The 21764-nt window shown below is 41.5% G+C and overlaps 1 protein-coding gene across 5 annotated transcripts in view; it reads right to left on the reverse strand.

Annotated features, from left to right (window-relative positions):
* The window catches only part of BANP (BTG3 associated nuclear protein), a 146135-nt gene extending 125682 nt beyond the window's left edge, over window positions 1–20453 (reverse strand). For 4 of the 5 annotated variants that reach the window (XR_014618824.1, XR_014618825.1, XM_084294627.1 and 1 more), the window contains exons 1-4: window positions 20377–20453; window positions 8583–8727; window positions 7134–7228; window positions 5602–5801 (exon numbers count right to left, since the gene is read on the reverse strand). Coding sequence is in view for 3 of the 5 variants with exons in the window: in XM_084294627.1 (XP_084150753.1) it covers window positions 5602–5801; window positions 7134–7228; window positions 8583–8652 (365 nt within the window). In the remaining 2 variants the exon portion in view is untranslated. Of the gene's footprint in view, window positions 1–5601; window positions 5802–7133; window positions 7229–8582; window positions 8728–10616; window positions 10716–20376 lie in introns of those variants that run through there. The other variant, XM_084294626.1, reaches the window with a different exon arrangement.
* Between the last annotated feature and the right edge of the window lie 1311 nt (window positions 20454–21764).

Here is a 21764-nt window from a genome sequence, read left to right on the forward strand (position 1 = left end):
ATCCTTTCTGCAAATTGAGTATCTTCAGACTTGAAGCAAGCATACTTCCACTAAGGGAGAGTTAGCTTCTAACTTTACTTGAAGGTATTAACAATTCAAGAGGTTTATAATGCTAATCTATTTATCAATGAGTTTAAAAGGGAATGAAATAATAGCCATGAATTAAATTCAGAGAGTAGTTTACATTGCCTAATGAGTTGTAGAATCAACCAAAGAAAATGTGGAAAAGAGGTTAACTACATATCCCAGAGCCTCAACAGCCACCATTTAATAAAGGAACTTAAGAATGACTATTCTTGTTAAAAGCCAGGAGTAGCACAGTTTTGCCATAAGGATTTTTATTCATTTTAACAAAATGCAACAAAAATGAAAAAGCTATTCAACACCTGACAGCATGAAATTAGATTGGTTAAGAGGGTTGCAATTCCTAGGAAAAAAAAAAAAATATATATATATATATGCACAAGAAAAATTCCGGCATTTGTTTTTTATACTTATACTTGGAATAGATTATTTTTCCCTTTTCCCCTAAAGGCTCTATGCAGGGGGCAACAATACTTTTGGGAAATTCAAAACGAATGTCATACTGTAATTTTTCTCCCTACTCCCACGCTGCTTTACAACTTCATTTAAAATCATCTCACTTTTCAGTTTTGTATTACTCACCTGCAGAACCACTTGTAAACAACGATACACCAGAAATACAAATCTGGAACTGCAAGCAGAGTGGATGAACAAACCGCATTCATCAAACCTTACTACGCCCTGTTGATTAATCTTAATCATAAAGCAAACACGTTAACAAACTACATCTACAAAAATTAAGCAAGTTCTTACATCCCATCTGGTACACAACTGCATCAAAAGCCTTCTCCTGTAAAAGAGATGTAAAAACCTTGGTTTGCACCTTAAGACAAAAAAAGACAAATGCTGTTTTCCAGAAGCAGCTGACTTAAACTACCAACACTGCATTTAAATGCAGTCAGGTCTATCCGAAGCAGCTTTATTTTAAGAAAGCGTCCAACCCGTTACCAAGTCATGCCCAAGAATACCGTATCAGGCCCTTGCACAAATACTGAGTGTATTAAACTCTGCAATTCCATTTAACTCTCCAGTTCCCATTAAAGACAAAAATATATGAAATTCTATCTCTATGCTTAGTGATCGGTATCCTTAATCGGTCAGCCACAAATGCATGTAGTAAAGAACCAGATGTATGTGGTCTGTATTTCAACTTTACCATAACAAAGGATCAAAGAAAATATTGGAACTAAAGAAACTCTATTTACATACGAATTTCCATATTTCATCAGAAACATTTTTATCTTGAAGAAAATAGCAATTTAAAATTTAAATCCTCTCCAAAATCAATACATTTCTAAAACTGTTACTCTCAGTTACATAACGATAAAAAAAAAAACACTTAAAAGTACAGTAGAATTGCACAATGTAACTTTTGCAGAAAATATCCAGAAAAACAAATGATGGAAGGTTCTGTGAAACCAAAACAAATTCCTGTGTTATCTAAAGCAATCAACCTGAACCATTTATACTTGGGCTTACCCACGCAGAAAAATGATTAATGGAAAGATGCTGACAAAAATAACAGTTTCTGGACTGAAGTCTTTCAGATGAAATATTTTCTTTAAAATGCGGATAAAAGATTTTAGCTGCACTGTCACACGCTGCGTTCATCAACTTATAAATCTCAGGACCTGGGCACATGCTCCGTTTCAGACTTATCATTTGGGGCTGCCATTCCGACAGGCAGCCGGCACTGCACCAGCTGTGCTATCGAAGAAGCTTTCGGCAGCTACTGGAATTTCTGACCATGGCAATACCTCATAAAGAAAAGTAATTAGATATTTTTAATAGCCGTATTGCCAGGAAATGTTGCAGACGGAGGACGAGAGACAATCACTTCCTGGACAGGGAAGCGGGGCCGTACAAATGCTTCACGAAGCTGGAAAAGCTGGGATCACTGGGACAAGGCACTTACTCCCCGCACCGACTCATTAACTTACGTTGCTACTGTTCTTGGCTCTTTTCAAGCTCCAAGTTTAACACGACCCTGTGCAATCTAAGGATTTGTGTTTTGAAACCTTCCGATGGTCTTTCTAAATAATCGTGGAGAAACTAGGCTTATTTAGTTCTGCTCTTCATGTAATAACTCACGGAAATACAGCACATCACATCTCCAATTCTGCACGACTTTCTTTAAAATGTTTTCTCCTGTTAATTTTTGCTGTAGCTTAAGCTTCTTTCTAGGAGATCTAAAAATTAGCCTGCTGTTCCTGAGTATCCCAACTGCTCACAGAAATTACTCTTTACACAGGCCCATATATCCTTTACTTTCCTGCATACCTGCACTGCAAGTAGCTGGAATATAACGAAGTACCGTAACTGCAGATCAGCATCAAAAACAGGAATGAAAGAACTGAGCACGGTCCAGCATAAGTACACCTTCACGGACACAAAAAATCAAGAGCAGTAGACAGTACTCTAATTTCTGAATACAGCATTTCATAATTTTCCAAGAAACATCAACAAGCCTTCAAAGTACACATACCCAGAAAAGGATGCTGGAAGATTTCCACACAAATCAAGCCTCGCGTGCGTAATAGACAGAAAGCAGAGTAAGACTAAAACGTACTGCACTTCTGTCCTGGGAGCTAAAAACATGGGGTGGTTCCAGATTTATTGCAAGTCTCCTTGAAAACTTCTGCTTCATTTCCCTAACAAGAGTTTGTAAAACTTGGAAACAATAGCTTGGCACCAAAAAAAGGTACAAGTTATCCCTGTAAGTCAACATATTAAGCTTTCTAGAAAAGGCCATTTATCATTGAACGCAAGTCTGACAACCATTACCAAAGTTACACTGCTGCCTCCATAACACAACTGGATGGTCAGATGATATTTTATCGACTCCAGCTCATCAGCAGCCAATATATAACAGCACCACACACATTTTAAGACCCCACATCATAGTCACAGTGCTCAGATGTGAATTTACCTGTTGCACTGCAACTACACAACTCCCCCACAAGGTGAGCCAGAAAAAAGCCCCTCTGTCTGAGTTGTCCTGGTTTTCATCACTTGCTGACCTGCACATATTTCCAGCTGACAAGCCTTAAGAAATTCATTGAATTTTAAAAGCACAAACACAATAGAGCAATCAAACTGCATGAATTTATAATGCACAGTCCACATGCTTCACTGTGTGCACTGCTGTAACACACATTTTGATCGTATTAAATCTGCACTAAATTAATGCAAGCAACTAAAACACCAGAAAAAAAAAGTTTAAAAAAAATCACTCTAGAGTGGAAGGAAAGAGATCACAAATCTAAAGGTATTTCTTGAAAAAAGGTAAGAGTCTGATGTACTGGCATCTGCTTGACCTATCTTAAGTACCTACAGCATTTTTGTTTGTATTATTGTGGCAGAAAAAGGAGATGGGGGTTGATGAATCTCATTCAGATGCAGAATCTATTATCCAAAACACTAACTGTGGCTGGCAGCTCTCCACTGCCATCTGCAATGGAAGGGGAAGAGGAAACAACACGGAGTTGATACAACATAACAATCCACATAGGTTGTGAATCAGAAACAATGAACAAGACATGGAGGCTTTTATGAATGAATGAGAGACAGGAAATTCAGTGAAACATTCCATCCCTTTGAAATTGAAGTGTTATTAACGCCAAAAAGACCTGCAAGTTAAACACATACACCCCTGTTTTCTTTTGAGTCACATTGTCTGCTACAAGAACAAAAAGCTTAGTGAAAACGCTTGTGTAATATTTCAGTTACTTGCTCTATGAGCCAAACAGTTATTATAGGTACTTAATCTCTTTTGATATGGAACTTAGCTGTAATTGACCTTTTTCACATATCACAGGGAAACTCCAAAAGCATGAGGTAATGTAGACACGGGACCTGTTTAAAGAAAAATTAAATGGAAGAAGGGAAAAGGAAAATATCCAGTGATCAAAATGATCATGGACAGCATAAGAAAAAAGGCCAATAAAGGAATTCTGGAGTACCAACACTGTATGTGGACATCTAAAAAGGAAATTACTTTTGGAAAAGTATGAAAAACGTGAAGTGTTCCTAACTAGGCAGGTGTCTGTTACAGCAAAATAAGCAGACTTCAAATCTACACTGAAAATAAGAGATATTTTAACTTTTAAAAAGAGATCAAGAACCACATCAAGTTCTTTATCCTTTCAGATTTTTCAATACTGATTTGGTACATTTCTGAAAACTAGACTCTGTTCATCACAAGTAATCACTTTCGGTTGTGGGGTAACAGGCAGTCTGCATTATACAACAGGTACAACTGCACGAGCAAAGTGTTCCCTCTGAATGTAAAATCTCCAACTTTGAACTTCTTGTGGTAGCAAGATTATACTCCATCCTGTTTCATAAATGCATGAACTGCAAGATACCATAAAATGTGACTATGAGCTAAGATGCACTCTTTAACTTAGAATACCTATTATACAAATAGCAATACGAGAAGTAAATATATATATATATGTGCAGCAGTTAAGTGTATGGTGGTATAACAGAAAAAGGATAGTGTTTGTGGTTTGTTTTCTTACCTCACATGGATGCAACTCAACATAAAGGAACTAATTTTTTCTATAGAGATGTAGAGTAGTGCACCTGGAACAGTGCACTGAGCAAAACGTATCAAAAATACATACAAAATATTTTTCAGCTATTAACAAAGTTCAGAGTGAGTGATGAAATATCAGAAGATTGAAAAACAGACTGACAAAAAGCATATTAAGTTCATGTATGTTGACTAGAATGGTATGATGTGAAAGTTGTCTATGAATATTATGCAGTTGTAATGGAAAATAAAAAGTCATTATTTAAAGAAGTATTAAGTTTTTCCTAGCTGTAGAAATATGAATGATGGAAAAGTTGTAACACAAAAAAAGTCTCTTGATCATCATATTCCTCTGGCTGGAATAATACCCATGGTAAAACGATAGGCACATCAGTATTTAAGATATTTAGAACCATATTAGGCAACTCATAAAGGTACTCCAGGTCAAACCTTCCCTTTCATCACAGTGGATTAGATTATTTAACAGATTTTCCATCTCCTACTTCTAACCCCAAAATAAACATAAGTCCTATTCTACCAGGAGTCTTTAGAAAATAAGCACATATAATACTCTGCTGTATTTCTGTCTGATAAAAGTAAAATGAGAAGCAATCAGAATGACGAACTCACCAATTCAAAACAACCACATAAATAAAAGTAAAGCAAGTCTACAAAACCCATCTAAAACAGATGATGTGACTTTTCCAGAGATGGATGAATCTGTCTAGTTTAATTCAAAACTAAATGTGGAAATAGTTGCAAACTGTCCGTGGACTGGTGCGACATGATCAGTCTTATTCTAAGTAGAAGTAACATCATGAAACTGGTACAAAAATTACCTCTGAGAAAATAATTCTACATTCATAAGCAGCACACCAAGTTCCTGACAGCTATAAAGAAAGCTGCAGAGCCTGACGCCAGGGAAAAGGATTTAGGTTATTTTAAAAAGCACACTGATGAGTAATCTATTCTTTTCTTACCATCGTACTTTATTGCAGGTCTGCGTAGCGCCAAGAGGAGAACCTGCCACCATGGGGACTTGGATGGGGCTGTGCTGTTTGTTCATGACAAGATCCAACTTCTCTTCCAGTGATTTACAGGTAGCCTCTAGTGCCAGCAACTTTGCCTCAATGCTATCCAGTCGCAGGCATATTGTCTGATTAATGGAATACAGGAATGACTAGAAAGGGGAGAATACAAGAGAAACTGCTTTTAAAGACTTACACGTTTATCTTCAGCAACATACACGTAAGGAAGCTCCAGATAAATGTGACTGGAAAACAATTCTAAAGGAACTAGCAATGTGCCTAGTGACTAAATTCAGCCACATACAGAACCGATGACATTCAGGAGCATTTTAATATTCTCATAGTCTTTCAGATCTTTATTTAGAAGCCAAAAGCACCCAAGCCAAACACATTTTCACCTAAGCACTTTGTTACTATGATTCCTTACACCACAAAATCATTTTAAATCACATGCCAAAGCTTTTCATTCAATATATTTAAAAACAAAAGTATATAAATCAATGAAAGCATCCTTCTGGATAAAATTAAATAAGAATTTCTTTCCTTGTCCAAACAGATACATTTGGATAATTACAGTGGAATTGTATCAACACAAATCACTTCAGGGACAATAAATGCCACTCACTTCAGTTTTCTCCTGAACAGCAAATCAAGAAAAGCAAATAAACAAGCTTTGTTTTCCTAAGCAATTTTATTTAAAAGAAAGCACATTCCACTTGGTTCCCCTTGGGAAAAAACAGGCTATTGAAGGGTAATGGTACACACACTCTCCTCTGCAAACAGCAACTGTGCCATCTTGTGGCCCTCAACTACAAATTACACCCCATCGAGCTGCTTTGCAGTGCTGCTTCCCCCCTGCTGTCTTAATGCAGAGCTTTAGTTTCTATGGCAGAATTTCTAGACAAAATTACATACTGCTTAATGTGCATGGCAGTAAAATACAACTCACGCGCCTATGCTCCAAGACAAAAACATTACTAAAACACAAGAGAGAGCAGCATGGGAAGTTCTGCAAGTACAGAAGAGCCTGAACCAAATATAGCTCAACTCTTAGGGGAACATTCTTAGCTTAAAATAATAATCTTAAACATGCTGAAAGTACCTGCATAGTGTAATAAAAATATATTCAATGTATTTAAAATATACTTACTACAATACCTGGGTATTGTCATTCAATATATCAAATTTATTCTTAAGGGTTGAGATTATTCACTTCATCAAAGAAGATGGAGCGATGTTTGAGCTACTAGAATTATTTCTGATTAAATTTTATATTGCATATGAAATTTTTGCTAATGATTTTCTACCAGGAGATTAGCCAACTATGCAGATTTTAAAATTTATGCAGAAAATAAACACACAAACATTTACAGGGATACATTTCCAGTACTATGTACGAGCATTAGTTCATTTGATATCATTTCCCCAAGAAAGCTAATTCAATTGGCATTATAAGTAAAAACAGAAAAGGGTATTATTTTAACCTTAATAGAGGGATCCTGGCAGTTAATTTCTATCCGCTGACGTTTCAGAGTAGGCTCTACGTCATCGTCTGTCACTTCATGATTCTCCAACACAACTGCAAAGAAAAATAAGCATGGGCATAGCTTATAATACAAGAGGTAAAACTTGGATTAAAAATATATTAAATGGACAAATCAAAAAATATGAAAGGAGTTTAGTTAACATATTGTATATTTCTATTTTTTTTTAATGCTTTCTCTTAAATATATATGATAACTTACTTCTGGCTTCTGAACCCTCACACTCTGCAAAACTGTAAGCAGTTCTAATTCTGCATGAACGCAGGATTTCTCCCACAGAATCATAGAATCATTAAAGTTGGAAAAGACTTCTAAGATCATCTGGTCCAAGCTTTACCCTAGCACTGCCAAGTCCACCACTAAACCATTAATTTCTCTCCAGTAGCGATTAACTAAACCCTGAAAATTTTCCAAAATAAGTACTTGGTTATGCAGACCTATTGATCCCAAACGCTTTTAATCTAGAGGTAAACACTCTGAAGAAACAGTAACAGAAGTGTTCTGAACTTAGAACTGGAAAACCTCACTGGTAAAAGGAGGACGTACAGCCCTGAACAGTGTCAAAGTCAGAGCATCACCTGAAATGAGCCCAGGTTCAAGGTCCTTTATGAAATCGAGCAAAGGAAAGCTTGTTTAAGGTTGACCACACTACAGGTGATAATCCTTGGATGCCCACCAAGTTATGAACTAGGCTGGGATAGGTAAGTCTCACGTTCTCCTCCATCTCTTTGGGTACATTTCTGAAAGAACTTTTCTGTTCTGCATCAGAAAAGTATTTTTAAATGTGTTTGTGTTTTCTGTACCTGCAGTTACTGTTCTTTCTGTCAACGCTTACTCACTTTTACATGACAGCATTGGATTAATGCCTGCAGTTGATTTCAACATGTTTTCCCTTAGATCAAATTCTAAGTAAAGGAAATCACCATGCTTGCTTTCAGAAGTGTTTTTCAAATTTACTGTCATTTTGCTATAAATCCAAAGAATTTTAACAATGTTTGAGAGAAGATATTTTACAAGTAAAACAATGATTCATAATAGACGGGTGATAGTTCATATTCAAGGAAAAGTCTCAAACATGGATTTGGTCTGAAATAAAAAAAAAAATTCATTTTGGCATATAGAGTTTTGGCAGTAGTCTACCTTTGAAGAAAAAAGTCTCTAAAAGAAAAGTAAAAAAAAAAAAAATAATTAACTTGATCCAAAGGGTACTAGAAATACATAAGTAAAGATGTCCAAATTCAGTAGGAAGTCTTAACAAGTGGCTCTTGAAGTAAGTGCAGCAGCACTTTATATTTTTTTTAAGAAGCATCTCAGCAGTGATTTCCACCTTGTAAATGGGTAATCCTAAACATTATCTTTCTCACGCCATAGCTACCACCCCTACTGTACCTGGGTTATCTGGAGTCAGGTCTTCAACAGCAATCTGAACAACATCTGCCAAGTCCTGTTCTGACATCATTCAGAAGCAGGCTGCGATGTCCCGTCACACACCACCGCAGGCCCCCAAAGAAGTGATTTTACGAGACATGCAATCCTGAAAAACAGCAGCAAGAGGAGCGTTAAGACCTGATATAGCCATTTGGCATTTATTTTTTCATCTTTCCTCTACAAAAGGAGAGAGAATTCTTAAGGAAAGTGACCGACATATAGAACGAATCATACAATGGTGTGAACTGCTACTTTAATACGGGCATCACCCATCTCCATAAACTTTCTACATGATGAGTAGGCTGAGAGCAGGAGCTTTCCTTTCTCATTCACCTTGCTGCACTTTCCCAGTGGACAAGGAGACCAAGTAGCATCAGAGACTGGGCAGCTCATCAGTGTAAAACACAAAAGAAAACATTTTCTTTTAAAATGATTAAAAAAAAATAAAAATTAAATGTCTACAAGAACATTCAAAAATTGCAGGGGTTTAGTTTGCAAATTATTCCTTAGCTCTGGGGAGTGATCAGACCTAAGTGTTGATGTTGCAATAGCATATGAAGTTCCCAGACCACACTGGCTACTGCAGTCTGTACAGATGCATATGAACACAAAGTCCTACCATGAGGAAATTTTAACGGGCACCTAAAATTCAGGGAGAACAGAAAGCTTCTTTGCAGCTAGTTACAAGCAGACTTGAAACAAAACTTCTTTTTTTGGGTACTGAACCCGCCTGTTTTTTCCACAATTCAATTCTGATGAAAGGATTTTCAGAATACGGCCCTGATTTCTCAGCCCTGCTCCCCTGGAACCCTCTGTCAAGGTTATTTATTAGTGTTTTAAGAGAAACCTTCACCCTGTAAAATTGAATTAAAATCACTGGAACCATTTGTACCTCTGCTTTCCCACAGTCATAAAAGGATGGACAACGAATACAAGGAGATCAGTCCTTTTTTTTCCTTTCTAACCTGAAGCAAAAAAACCACTAGAACAATAATTTAAGGTTGACCAGTGGAAATGGTAACTCATCCCTTAACATCGACGCTGAATCACCTCCAGCTATGCATAAAGATTTTCCTCTTTCCCTCTTCCACTCGAGCACAAGAAAGCCATTAAGCCAGACAGGTGGAGCACGAACTTTGGAAGAGGGGGACAGGAGGTGGAGAAGGGTCTGCGTGTTGTAAGAGCCCAGCTCCGGAGGACTCCCCACGCATCGCAGTTGTTTACTCCAAATCCCAGTGCTGCCAACACTGAGTCATCTGAAATTGGGATCGTGGTGAAAAGCTGTCGGGGCCGCGCAGAGCGTGGCAGCCCGCCCGAGAAAGCTGGCAAGGCGTGCGTGCACATGGATGCCATTTTGGCAAATCGCATTTGCCATTTCTGAGAAATCCTGGTAGGCGGCCAGCCCTAACATAATAAAACAGCTGTGCTGGAGTTACTGTTTCATAATGGCACACACTGCAAGGAACACTGCCCTGCCCTCCATGTGAAGAGGGCCACCACTCCAAACAATTAAAATGGACAAAGTAGAACAAAACCCAACTTTTAACACTTTGTCTATTTACACCATGCTAGGCTTCCCTGATGCTTCACGCGTTGCTTTTTAACCAGCTTTATCCACAATCACACCACTACCTAATAAGTCATTCCAAAGGATTTTTGATTTTCTTTTTCTTTAAATCTATTCTAATACATATTTAGCCTTTCAAATCTCATTCTATAAAGTAGTGAAATGAATTAAACCTTTCTGCAACACACAAACTAATAATTTCACACTTGTGACCTCTGTTCTCCATCTCTTATGGGTCATAGTCTGACAGTATTCGACCACAGATCAGAAAATAAGTCCTGAAAGATTCTGTCAGTCTTTAAACAACAGCACACCAACCAAACTGGGACTAGGAAGAGAGCTATTACACATACACAGCAACAATTCTTCGTAACAACAGTATTTATTTCCATTTCAACAAATTTTATTACAATTTCAGGAAACCATACACAGCAATGAGCCGACACTGGGACAGAACACAGTTCTGCAGTCACTCCAGGCTGAACACAATATCCTTCTGCTGTCACCAGAGTCAGTGAGCTCCTGGATCCAAAAATGAGGAGAAAAGAGGTATTTGTTGTTAATGCTAGACGGGAGGGTCCTGAAAGCAATGCCCAACTGAGCTCTGCTGGGTACCGCGACCACAGCAGCTACCACAACTTGAAAACGTTCCTCTGAAAACTTCAGAATTTCAATTCACAACAGAAAATGTCAGCAGCGGGCTATTCTGATAAAATTTAACAGGATTAAAGTTACAGTTAGAATTATATTAATACCTTTAAAATGCCTCAGTCAACAAATTCAGAATAACAACTTCTCCAATACATTTTCCACATATTTTACTCAATGAAGTATTTACCAGCATTTCCTGAAGCAGAACACTTCCTTTCTCAAAATTTATCTTTTTTTTTTTCCTTTTTTTTTTTTTTTTTAACCCCCTCCCCTTTCATTCTCGTGGCTGCAACCCCAGTCCCCATTAATTCTACACTAAATGCCTGTACATTGGCATTGAGAACCCAGTGCTGAAATATTACCTGGACCAAATACTAAGGTATAAGAAAAATAAATGCAAACAAAGCCGGGAAGCTCGGGATAAACCCAAGAGGAATGGCCAAACTCCCCGTTTCCAAAAGCCTGGAGCGGTGCTGCAGCCTCCTGCTGCACTACAGCACTCAGGCACCCTCATACCTTGAGCCGTGTGTGATACAGCTGGGGTAGGTCAGATAAAGCGCTCCAAATATCTCCGTGAGTGCTCTTACTCAGAACTGATAGACCCAAGACAGATTTAAGATAGCCTCTGTTTAATTAAGGAAATATTTGTAAGCAGCCAAATGAAATTCAGGGCACCTGGATTCTAGATGAGTTTATCCACGCGTGAGTTTAATGCAATTTAATTAATCCGTTTTAAAACATTCATTTAGAGTAATTCTTCCGAGCATTCCCTTGTAAACAAACCTATTTGCTGGAGTATCTGATGGCTTTACAAAATTGTAGGGCACCAGTCCAAGGTGTACCATCAAAATCAGCCAGTGACTTGTTAACATACGAAAACGTGCACCAAGCAGAAATCTCCCTCATACTCACTAGTGAGGGCAAACACTGTATTTAAAGCTAACAATCAGTATTTCTCCAACGCCCTGCTCTGCACAGTGTTTACTTGAACTCCTCTTCTTTGAGCAGATAACTCGTGCCTGCCTGGTATTTCTCAGTGTTATTGATAAATGAAGAAAATTCTGTCTTGCTCAGCAGGTGAGGAATAACCTAATAAAAAGCGATAATATAACAGCACGTAGGGTCAAATGCAGGAGCTCCCAGCCTCCTTTACACCCCAGTTCTCTGAAGCTACAGGCTGTCAAAATATGAAGTCAAAAACTATTTTCGACAACAACCAAAAAAAACACATTTTACACTTCTTTACTACCACTAAAAACGATGCAGGCGAACTCTAATCATTCTTAGCTTCTGTTTAGCTTTTGTCCTTAAAAGGGAAGTAAAAACAGTGTTTTATGTAAATTTTAGAGTAAAACTATGCCACAAGCACAGCAGGTTAACAGCTTAAAATTGAGTGTAATATACGTGCATATTTGGTTCAGCCAGAGATGGGAGAAATTCGGCCCTCCCGAGACATGACAAAGTCATCCCCTACCTAGGAAAGCAAGGACAGGGGCCATAACAATCTGCAGGTAGATACCTAAAATAAGTACCAATAACAACTACGCTATGCTGATGGACTCCAGGACCAGCTTAAAATGGAGACAGCAACATACAGAAGGGAAGAGCTGCTTCAGAAACGAAGGATCTTGAAATTTCTTTGGAGAGCAAAATCTCACAGGGAGGCAGAAATTCTTGAACATTGTTGTGAACACATGGTAATTATTATTGGTTGTATGTATATATGCACCTGTATACATCATTCCACCTGGTACAAGGCACTGGTTTGCCAGGACGTCTGTTTCTAACTCTGCTGATGCGCTGCCCTTGGCCACAACCCCAGCACGACCCAAGCAGAACACAACCACCACGATGCTGTGTGCTCAGCCCCACTCGGCACGATCCAGCTCAAAAAACCCAGCAGTGGCTGTGTGGTCAGATCCACCAGAAATTCAAACACAAGCTCCCCGTGGACCTTGTACAAACACCACACTGGCACAGCTTTGATGGAATTATTCCCGAAGGAGCTAGGAAGGATGTGTTAACACCTATGGCAAGTGCACTTTCAGGTGCTTCGACACGTAAAGAAGCCTGAATCCAATTTTACCGACATACGATCCCGTTGAACTTAGCGAGCCTGCCCATATGGGCTGGATATACTTAAGTGCTTGCAGATTCGGGGCCCTAAAGCAGAGGTCAGTTTCCTGCATCACTGTGAAATTACTCAGGATATTGGTCGTTAATGCGAGGCACGACTTGTACGGCTCGAAACCCAGCGAGCATGAAACGAGAGCCACTCAAACAGCGCAGGCAGTATGCAGAACCAGATGTCCCACGTTTTATTGCTTGCGCCCAGAGATGGAGAATCTTTATTGATAACATCCCTCCAGAAACAAACACTTTGGTTTAAAGACCAGGCTTCTAGAGCCCTTTTCCTATGACCTACATAAACGTCCCTCCCATTCTCAAAGAGCTTCTACCCGTGAGTGGAGGGGGGTGAGATAGGCAGCCCAGGTGTCCTTTTAATTTTGTCTGTACCCATTTGAGATTAGCAACTTCTCCCCCAGTAACCTCTTCATGCATCTGTCTTCCTGCAATACTTCAGGCTGACTTCGGGAATGCCAAACAAATGCCTAACGCAACCTGAACTATTTGGGGCAGATCTCAGCTCTCTACGACAACTACAACACTGATCAAAGTATTTTGCTTCTGTGCCACAGCAAGATCCAAAACATCGTGTGGATGTTAGAAATGGATGTGGTTTTGGTGAGATTACCAGCACGCCTTGAATGCCTGCAGAGTGCTCTCTGACTAACGAAGGCAGCTCCAAAGCACACCTGAACTCCTCCCGACCCGTGCAGCCATGGACCTTCCGACAACAAAACCAGCCTGAGAAAGACAGTCCAAGTTTGGTCCTGTAAATTTGCTGTTCTGAAGTACCACTCAGTAGTCCTAGAAACTGGCAATTTAATAATTTCTAAACATCTCGAAGGGCCTTTATTGAGAAGTGACTAGGAGCTGGGGAAGGGGGTGGGAAATGAGGACTTCCTCTGGAAAGATGACGTTCCAGAAGTCACTGGTATCTGAAACATCACCAGCTACAACACGAATGAGCCTAGCACTCATTCAGAGCAGGCAGCACCCCAAGCTCTTGCACCACGCTCGTTTCCACAAGCAGCAGGGCAGAGCAGGACAGCAAACCAGCTTCACCCACTGCTACTTGAAAATCTGCAGAGGCAGCCGAGAAGCTGGCTGAGAAAAGCCGCGGGGTCCTCTTCCAGTCCCAGGAATCCAGCTTGGAGGATGGGTACAAGCAGTACAAATGCCTGTTTTATTTTACAGACATACAAACACAGTCTTGGTCAGGTGAGTCTCCTCCGCAGCACAGGGATCTGTGTGATGGTCATGAAACTCGGGTTCTTGCACGAAGGACCACGGGACCACGTTATCCCCCAGCAAAGACCCAGAGACTGAAGCGAAGTTCATCACCAAATCTTTCACCATAAACTTGCTCAAGAGACGATTTTGGAAAACACAATTTCTATCAACATTGAGTTTCATTACTTCAAGAAAAAAAGTGCACTGATAACAAAACATTTTGAAATTTCATCAGCACAGACAAAAATCATTTTGAGAAACTTTAATTTTTTTTCCCCATATGAAGTGGAAGCCAAAAAGCTAAAGATCTTTAAGACCACACAACCCATTTATAGGTGCTTCCAAGCTAATGCTACTGTGTATTTGTCTAATATTTGAGACACTTCCTGTATAACTACTGGTTCAACTCAAAATGATTTATTTTTTTCCTAAGAAATACAACTATGGGCAGACTAACAGATCTAGATAGCAGCTATTGACACATACAGACCATTAAGGGACGCCCCCAGATCTTTATTCTGCAGGTTTAGGTTTGATTCCTGCAGACTGAACCTTGAGGACCATCCCTAACAACAGCTAGAGAAGTACATCGAGTGCAAAGAAGGAACACGCCATCAAACGGGGCTAAAAAGGACATTCATCCACTCCTGAGAGTAACTCTAACTATGCTTTGAGGCTGAGGACAATTCAGCCCAACCAGCAGGAACCTGCTCATGTGTCTGAAGAAGCTAAACTTGCCTAATTCACCAGAAGATGGAGAAAAATATGCTGTGTGCATTATCCAAATAAAATGTACTGGTTTAAAATTCAAGTTCTCTCAAATGTCAGGAAATAGCAGTGAAACTTCACTCTGGAGGTTCCTAATGCCTAGAACTATAAGGAATACACCCCAAAGATCAAAAAGAGGACCTACAGCTGCAGTGACAGCCCGTAGGTCTATAAATACTTACATACTTGTAAGAGTAGCAATCAAATGGTAAACTAACAACATTAAAAAAAAAAAAAGACTTAAAAAAAAAATGTATAGCCCTGTAAAGCAACCCAGTGAAATAAAATAAAGCAATTACTATCTGTTGAGCAAACAGCCCCGAAGAGGCATAGCTGGGCTTTTAACAAGGGAATATAATCACACGCACAAGACAGGACTGATCTCGATCTCTGGTCTTCAAAACTGAAGATTTTTTCCTGTTATTTAGGAATCGAAGCACATCGCCATGCTCCAGCCGAAAGCTTAAAGCATTATTTGTTATCAAGGAACAGCAAGGAGCTTATTGAGGAATATTTCAACAGAACATATGGTAATTTAATATTTGCATCCCCTTTGGAAAGTGGAAAATAAGTAACATAACAAAAGGGTTGCAACTAAAAATAACAATTTTTAAAAGCTATCAGATGCTGCCGGAAGAGAGGAGGAGGTGAAAAAAATTACAATATTACAACACTTGCTAAAATTTGCTGAACAAAATGACAGCTTCTGAATATTGACCACCTACATGGTGACTTACACCTGACAAAAAGCATTTGCGTGTGTTTCTAAGACAATTTCATTAACTATTTCAGTAGTAAGGAGCAATCCCTGAAGTTTACCTCCTGCTTCATACCTTAATTCTCTCTATTCTACTACAATTGTTTGCCTAGATTTTTTTCCGCATATCTGTCAACCTGTGTTATTTTAAACTGATTTTCCTTTTGCAGTGCAAAGTATACAGCTGAGATCGAAGGATGGGAAACAGATTTTAAGGAAATTAGCACAGCTTTCAATTTATACCTCTGAAAGCCCCATTTTTCCATTATGTTCTCCAATTATTTCCGCATCACAAAGTCATTTTTTCTCATTAAAAATAATTCTCTGTTCCCAAGCAAACAGCTTAACAAACAGCATCTCAGCATATTAAATTTTAAACGACCACTGGAATAACAAGGCTTATTTCATTCGATGGAATTACCTGAGTTATTTTCGAGAAACCTTGGAGAATATTATTTGCTCTAAATAGTTAAAGACATCGGTAAAGTCAGAGTGTTTCAAACTGAAATCACAGCAGTAGGCAGATCAAACTAGGCACTGGCTGGCACTCATCTTCTCCGGTTTAACAACATCCATGCTTCTCCAGCATAAAGAATCAGAGAGTTCTGTACTTAAAGCCACGTAAAAGATCGCTGAGAGGCTTTAGGTAGCGCACAAATGGCTTTTATGTTCCTGGAAGCAGACAGGCTGCAGAAGTGACCTGTCGTTGCCTAGATAAAACAAAAGCAACAGCAACCAAGCCCTGCCCCTTGGCCGGCAGCCTGGTGCTCGAGCCACGCACAAGCCTTGAGGAACACATGTGCAGCTCCCGCATCGTGGCCACATCACGTTCCTGACAGCATGCTACGCCAGCATGGCTTGCTGAAAAGCCCCACTGGTGGAATTCAAACCCAAAGAGGTCACTGAAGGAATCATCCCATCCCCTGCTGCTCTGCAAAGGAACGGCGCTGCTGAGGCCACTTCCATCTGGCTGACCCGCTCCGCGTCCAAGGCTGCTGCCGCCCTCCTGCCAAGAGGCTGGGCGCACATCTGCTGGCAGATCTGCGTGGTGGAGCACAGATGCTAAGCCACAATTCTCTCCTCTCATCGCCACATCCACTCACCGTTGTAGAACCAGCTCTTTAGAGAGGGAAAATGAACGTGGAGCAGGCTGTGGGAACGAGACACGCACCTGGCCCTGACCCTGTCCCACATACTGTGAGATACCCAGCTTGGCGCTGCCTTTTTGCAGGCAGAGACGCTTAAAACTGGAAGATTACAGGATTATTACGGGATTAGAAAGTTTCCCTTTCCCTTTGCAAAGTTACTTTGCTGTAGCTTTTGAAGGTTTTGCCCTGGAGAGCTATTCAGCCCAAGCACAGGAGATGCCCAGGACAGCACCTGCACCGACACACGGGCTTGCCAGGACCCTGAAAAGCACCCCAAAGATTTCACTTCAGTCTGCAGATCTTTGACGTCTGGCTCAAGCTCAGAGAAAACTCGTGCACAAATACTTCATTCTTCTGTATTTGTCTTATCTCAAGCAGAAACTTGATAACAAAAGGGAATAAATAACATTTCCTATTTTTTCCTACAACGTGCGCTACTGGTCTATGTACTTGAAAAAAATTCTGGTCTAGCACTTCTGGTGGAAGAAGCCGATGCTGTTACAGGCTCCTACTATCAGGAAGCACCGTGGCCAACAAAAGATCTACAACAACAAAAAAGGTAACCTGCTCACTCAGAAGTCTTAACAGATTTCCCTCCTGCAACCACTTAGAAAAGGAAACATCCAAGCTCCCAAAACAGACCTTAGCACTGCTTTAAAACACAGGGATAATGCTATCACGTTTTCAAATTCTTACCAAAAATATTTACGAAAATAATGTGAAGAGCATCATGTAAGTAGAAAAGCACAGATAGGTCTTCTTCTGAAATACTTTTATCACTACAGTCTGACCCTGTTTTGCCATTCCCCCTCCCTCCTGCAGAGGAAAAGGTAATTTCAGCATTAAATGTGCAAGAGTATCAGTGGGCTCTTAGAGCTAAGGTGACACACGTAGCAGACGTGTTCATAAGGAGCAGGGAAGCAAGTGGTGTTTTTCTTTACAGTTTCTATGAATTCACACCATGGGAAAGCAGATGTGCATTATTTTTTCAGCATGAGATAAGGACGCTCAAATTTTCAGAGGAAACCTTGACCATAACTTATTTTTCCCTTAAGTAGTTTGGGTTTCTTCCCTTTAAGTAAAGGTTTTTTTTAACAAACAGGAACCGAGATAAAGGAGTTTTGTCCAACATACAATGTCATAAATTATTTTATTTGAAGTCCCAAATGCAAAGGATTTTATCGAGTTAATCTTTTTGTGCATGCCCGCTTACTGTCTTCTCATGCAGTCTAACAAGCGGCGAGCAGAACTAAGCGCTTAACAGTAGCTTTGAAAAAAGCTAGAACTGCAAGGAAACAAGTGTTTGACGTGACTTTTAAAGACATTTTATTATTTTTATTTTTACTTGAAGAAAAGAGTGTGATTTAGCTTTTAATGAATATGTAAAAACCAGAAAACAAATAAAATTACTTCAGTAGATAACAACTATCAGGTTCCAAACTAGAGGAAATCAAATCTGTGGGAAAAAAATTTATTGGCAAGGTTTGGCATACACAGACATTTTGTCGTTCTAATCATTTGATTCACATTGTCTCCTACAAGTAGCTCCTGCTGTTCTGCTCAACTCACAGAAACCGTTTCTGTAGATCTCTAGGGCAAGAGCTTCTGTGCAAAGAAATGCCCATCTCCTCCTTCTAAAATGAATGTCATCAGAGAGCTTTTAATTTGCTTGCTAAGGAGCATCATAGGGACTTCAATTGAAGCCATTCTTCAGTGAAAGATACGAGGACATGCAAGTTCTGAAAAAATAAAGGACGTGTATTCTTCCTGCACAAATGATGCTTTACAAGTTCAGGGCAAAGCTGAAGACCAGAGATGAGGTGAAACCCTTGCAAATGTGAGCGTGTTACTGTAATTAACGTGAGTCTGAATCCCACAGCCGAGGACCAATCTGCAAACTCAGGGTAAACCCGAAGTAGCTCTCCCTGCTACAAGGAGGTGTGAGCTCATCTTTCCTCACCTCATCTGTAGAAAACCATGTAAAACGTGTATGTTGTCCTGTGCTAAAAACAGCCCAGGCAGGAAACACAAGCCCTCCTGCAGCACTCTCAGCAGAGCACGTGCTGACGGAGCCCTGTCAGCTATGAACGTTGGCAGTCGGCGCTCGCCGCGTTCCTGCTGTACTCCCAACACACCCCACTACTCCTTTAAGCCTTAAAACCCGTTCTATAACCACACGATTAATACATGGCTTAATAATTAAGGCTCTAAAGCCAGTTTCTGTTATGATAAAAAAAATATAAGCTAAAAACAAAGACAGAAATTACAAAATATTTTCATCCTCTAAAGCAGATGGAATATTAACGCTTCCAGAATCCAAACACCATCTTTCACTCTGTTTGATAAATTAGCTAGACGTTCTTCCTAACATCTTCTCATGCATTACTGAAAACTGAACTGCTGCCAAGAAGCCATTTAATGTATGGAGCAAGGCTCTTCCAGTTCCAGGATCATGTACTCGTTATTCTGGTCAATTTTTATGGACAACCATTTCACAGGTACACTAATATTTCCTAACCTAGTAAATCCATTGCTTCAAGAGACACCATTACGATGTTATTAAGACAGATTTTTTTTATGCTTGTTTATTTTAAAATCTTATTCTAAGTACTCAAAATCCTACAAACACATTTTATCTTTGCTTCTTGACAGGCTGAAGCCAAAAGGGTACTGCAGCTCAAGTAACCTCACGCAAAAGGCAAAAATATATATATATATTTATCATTTTACGATAAATTACCCCATTATCATTTTACTGCAATTGAGAGCTGCCCCAGCTGAAGCATTCAATTGCTAAAGCCCCTCCAAACTTGTTTCCTTTCAAAAAAAAAAAAAAAAAAAAAAATTCTTCCCTTGAGATCTCTAAAAATAAACTGATAGTAGAATATACCCACAGCAGGATAAAATTACTATATTTGGTAGCGTGCACAATTTCCCACGGTACGGGGAATTAAAAAAATAAATAAATAAAATAAGAAGAAGAACCACTTGAAGATACAGAGGGACGAGAGATGTGATGGGGGCTGCTCTACCACACCTAGCACGATCAGGGTGCAAAACCCCGGCCAGGACCATGACAAACCCTTTCCTCTGACAGGGGCAGGGCACGGCAGCCCCTGCAGCAGCCCCCTGAGGGGAAAACACAGAGGCAGGGGCTGGGGCTGCCCCTTCCCTCCCCCGTCCCCCTGAGAGCCGGGGGCGCACCCCGGGCTGGGGAGAGGCCTCGGCCGGGCTCCCCGGGGAGAGGCAGCCGGAGGAGGGCCCGCGGAGCCCCAGCACGGCGCGGGGACCGTCCCGCTGCCCGGCTGAGGAGGAGGAGGAGGCCGCGGCCTCCCCCACACGCCCCCCCCGGGGCCTCGGCCCCTCCCCGGAGCCGCCGCCCCGCGGGCCGGGTGCTGGCTTGGCCCCGTGAGGAGGCGGCGGAGGGGAGCCGGAGCCCCTCGGGCCCGCCGGGAGGCCCCCCGGGAGCTCGGCCCCAGCCGGCCGGCGGCGGGGCGCCGCGGTTACCGTGTGCGGGGCCCAATTCTCGTGGTGTTTGTCGGGCGGCTGCGATAATGGCGTCCTTCCTCGCGAGACGGCTCCGGCTCCGCAGCGCGCAGGCTCCGAGGCGCCGAGCCCGCTCGGCCCCCGCCCGCCCCGGCCGCCCGCGCCTGCGTGCCGACCGACGGGGCTCGCAGCCGCCCCTCCGCCGCCGAGCCCGCCGCGCCGGACTACAAGTCCCAGGGGGCTCAGCGGCCGCTCCTCGCTGCCGGCCCCGCCGGGCAGGCCGGGAGCTGTAGTACGCGCGGCTGCGGCGGGGCGTGCTGGGAATTGGAGTCCGCAAAGCGGCAGGCCCTCAAGGCACACGGGCACGTTTCACACGCCTTTCTTCCACCTTACACGTACCTTACTAACATTTTACCCACTAGTTACTCAGCCCTTACGTGTTGCTCACACCTTACTCGCACTTTACCCACTCGTTACTCAGATCTTACATGTTGCTTGCACCTTATGCACTCCTTACACACTCCTTACTTGCACTTCACCCATTTTTTACTCAGTCTTTATATGTTGCTCGCACCTTACTTGCGCCTTACTCACACTTGAACCATTCGTTACTCAGCCCTTACGTGTTGCTCGCACCTTACACACTCCTTACTCACAGTTTACCCATTTGTTACTCAGAACTTGCATGTTACTCACACCTTACTCCTTGTTCACACCTTGCACCTTACACACACCTTACACGCACCTTACACACTTCACATCTCACACTCCTCACACACCTCACACCCCTCATACCTCACACACCACATACCCATCATGCTCCATATACCCCTGACGCACCATATACCCCTCATGCTCCTCACACCCCTAAAGTACGTCACACACCTCACATACCTCAGACACCACATAGCCATCATGCTCCATATACCCCTCATGCCCCTCACACACCTCACACACCTCACACACACACACCACACACAATGCCCTCCTTCTCTCCCCAGTGTCCTGCTCCCCAGACACACACCCGGCCCTGACACAGCCCCGAGGGCTCCCCAAGACCTCCTGCTCTGACTGGGACACCACCTCTGGTGCAGACTCTGCCAGGATGTCTGACAGTGCAGCAAAATAAACATTTTGTGTGGCAGTGCCCCCAGCCCACGTTCACATACTGCTAGGCACAGCACTGCAAACCCTTCTCTGGCGGTGTCTCAGGGCTGTTGCAAACTCCAGTGTCACCTCTCTTCTTTATTATGTGTTTCCAGGCCTGCCAAGCAAAGTAGCTGCAGCATTTGGCCGGTGCAATTGTCAGCAAGCAGCTTAAATACGTATCTGCGCCTCAAGAGCCTCCCGCAGGGAGCTGTTCATGCACTGACACACTGCCTTTCCCTACGCCTTTCGCTGGTCCTTCC

This window comes from Netta rufina, assembly GCF_964035555.1.
Source record: "Netta rufina genome assembly, chromosome: 13".
Classification (NCBI taxonomy): Eukaryota; Metazoa; Chordata; class Aves; order Anseriformes; family Anatidae; genus Netta; species Netta rufina.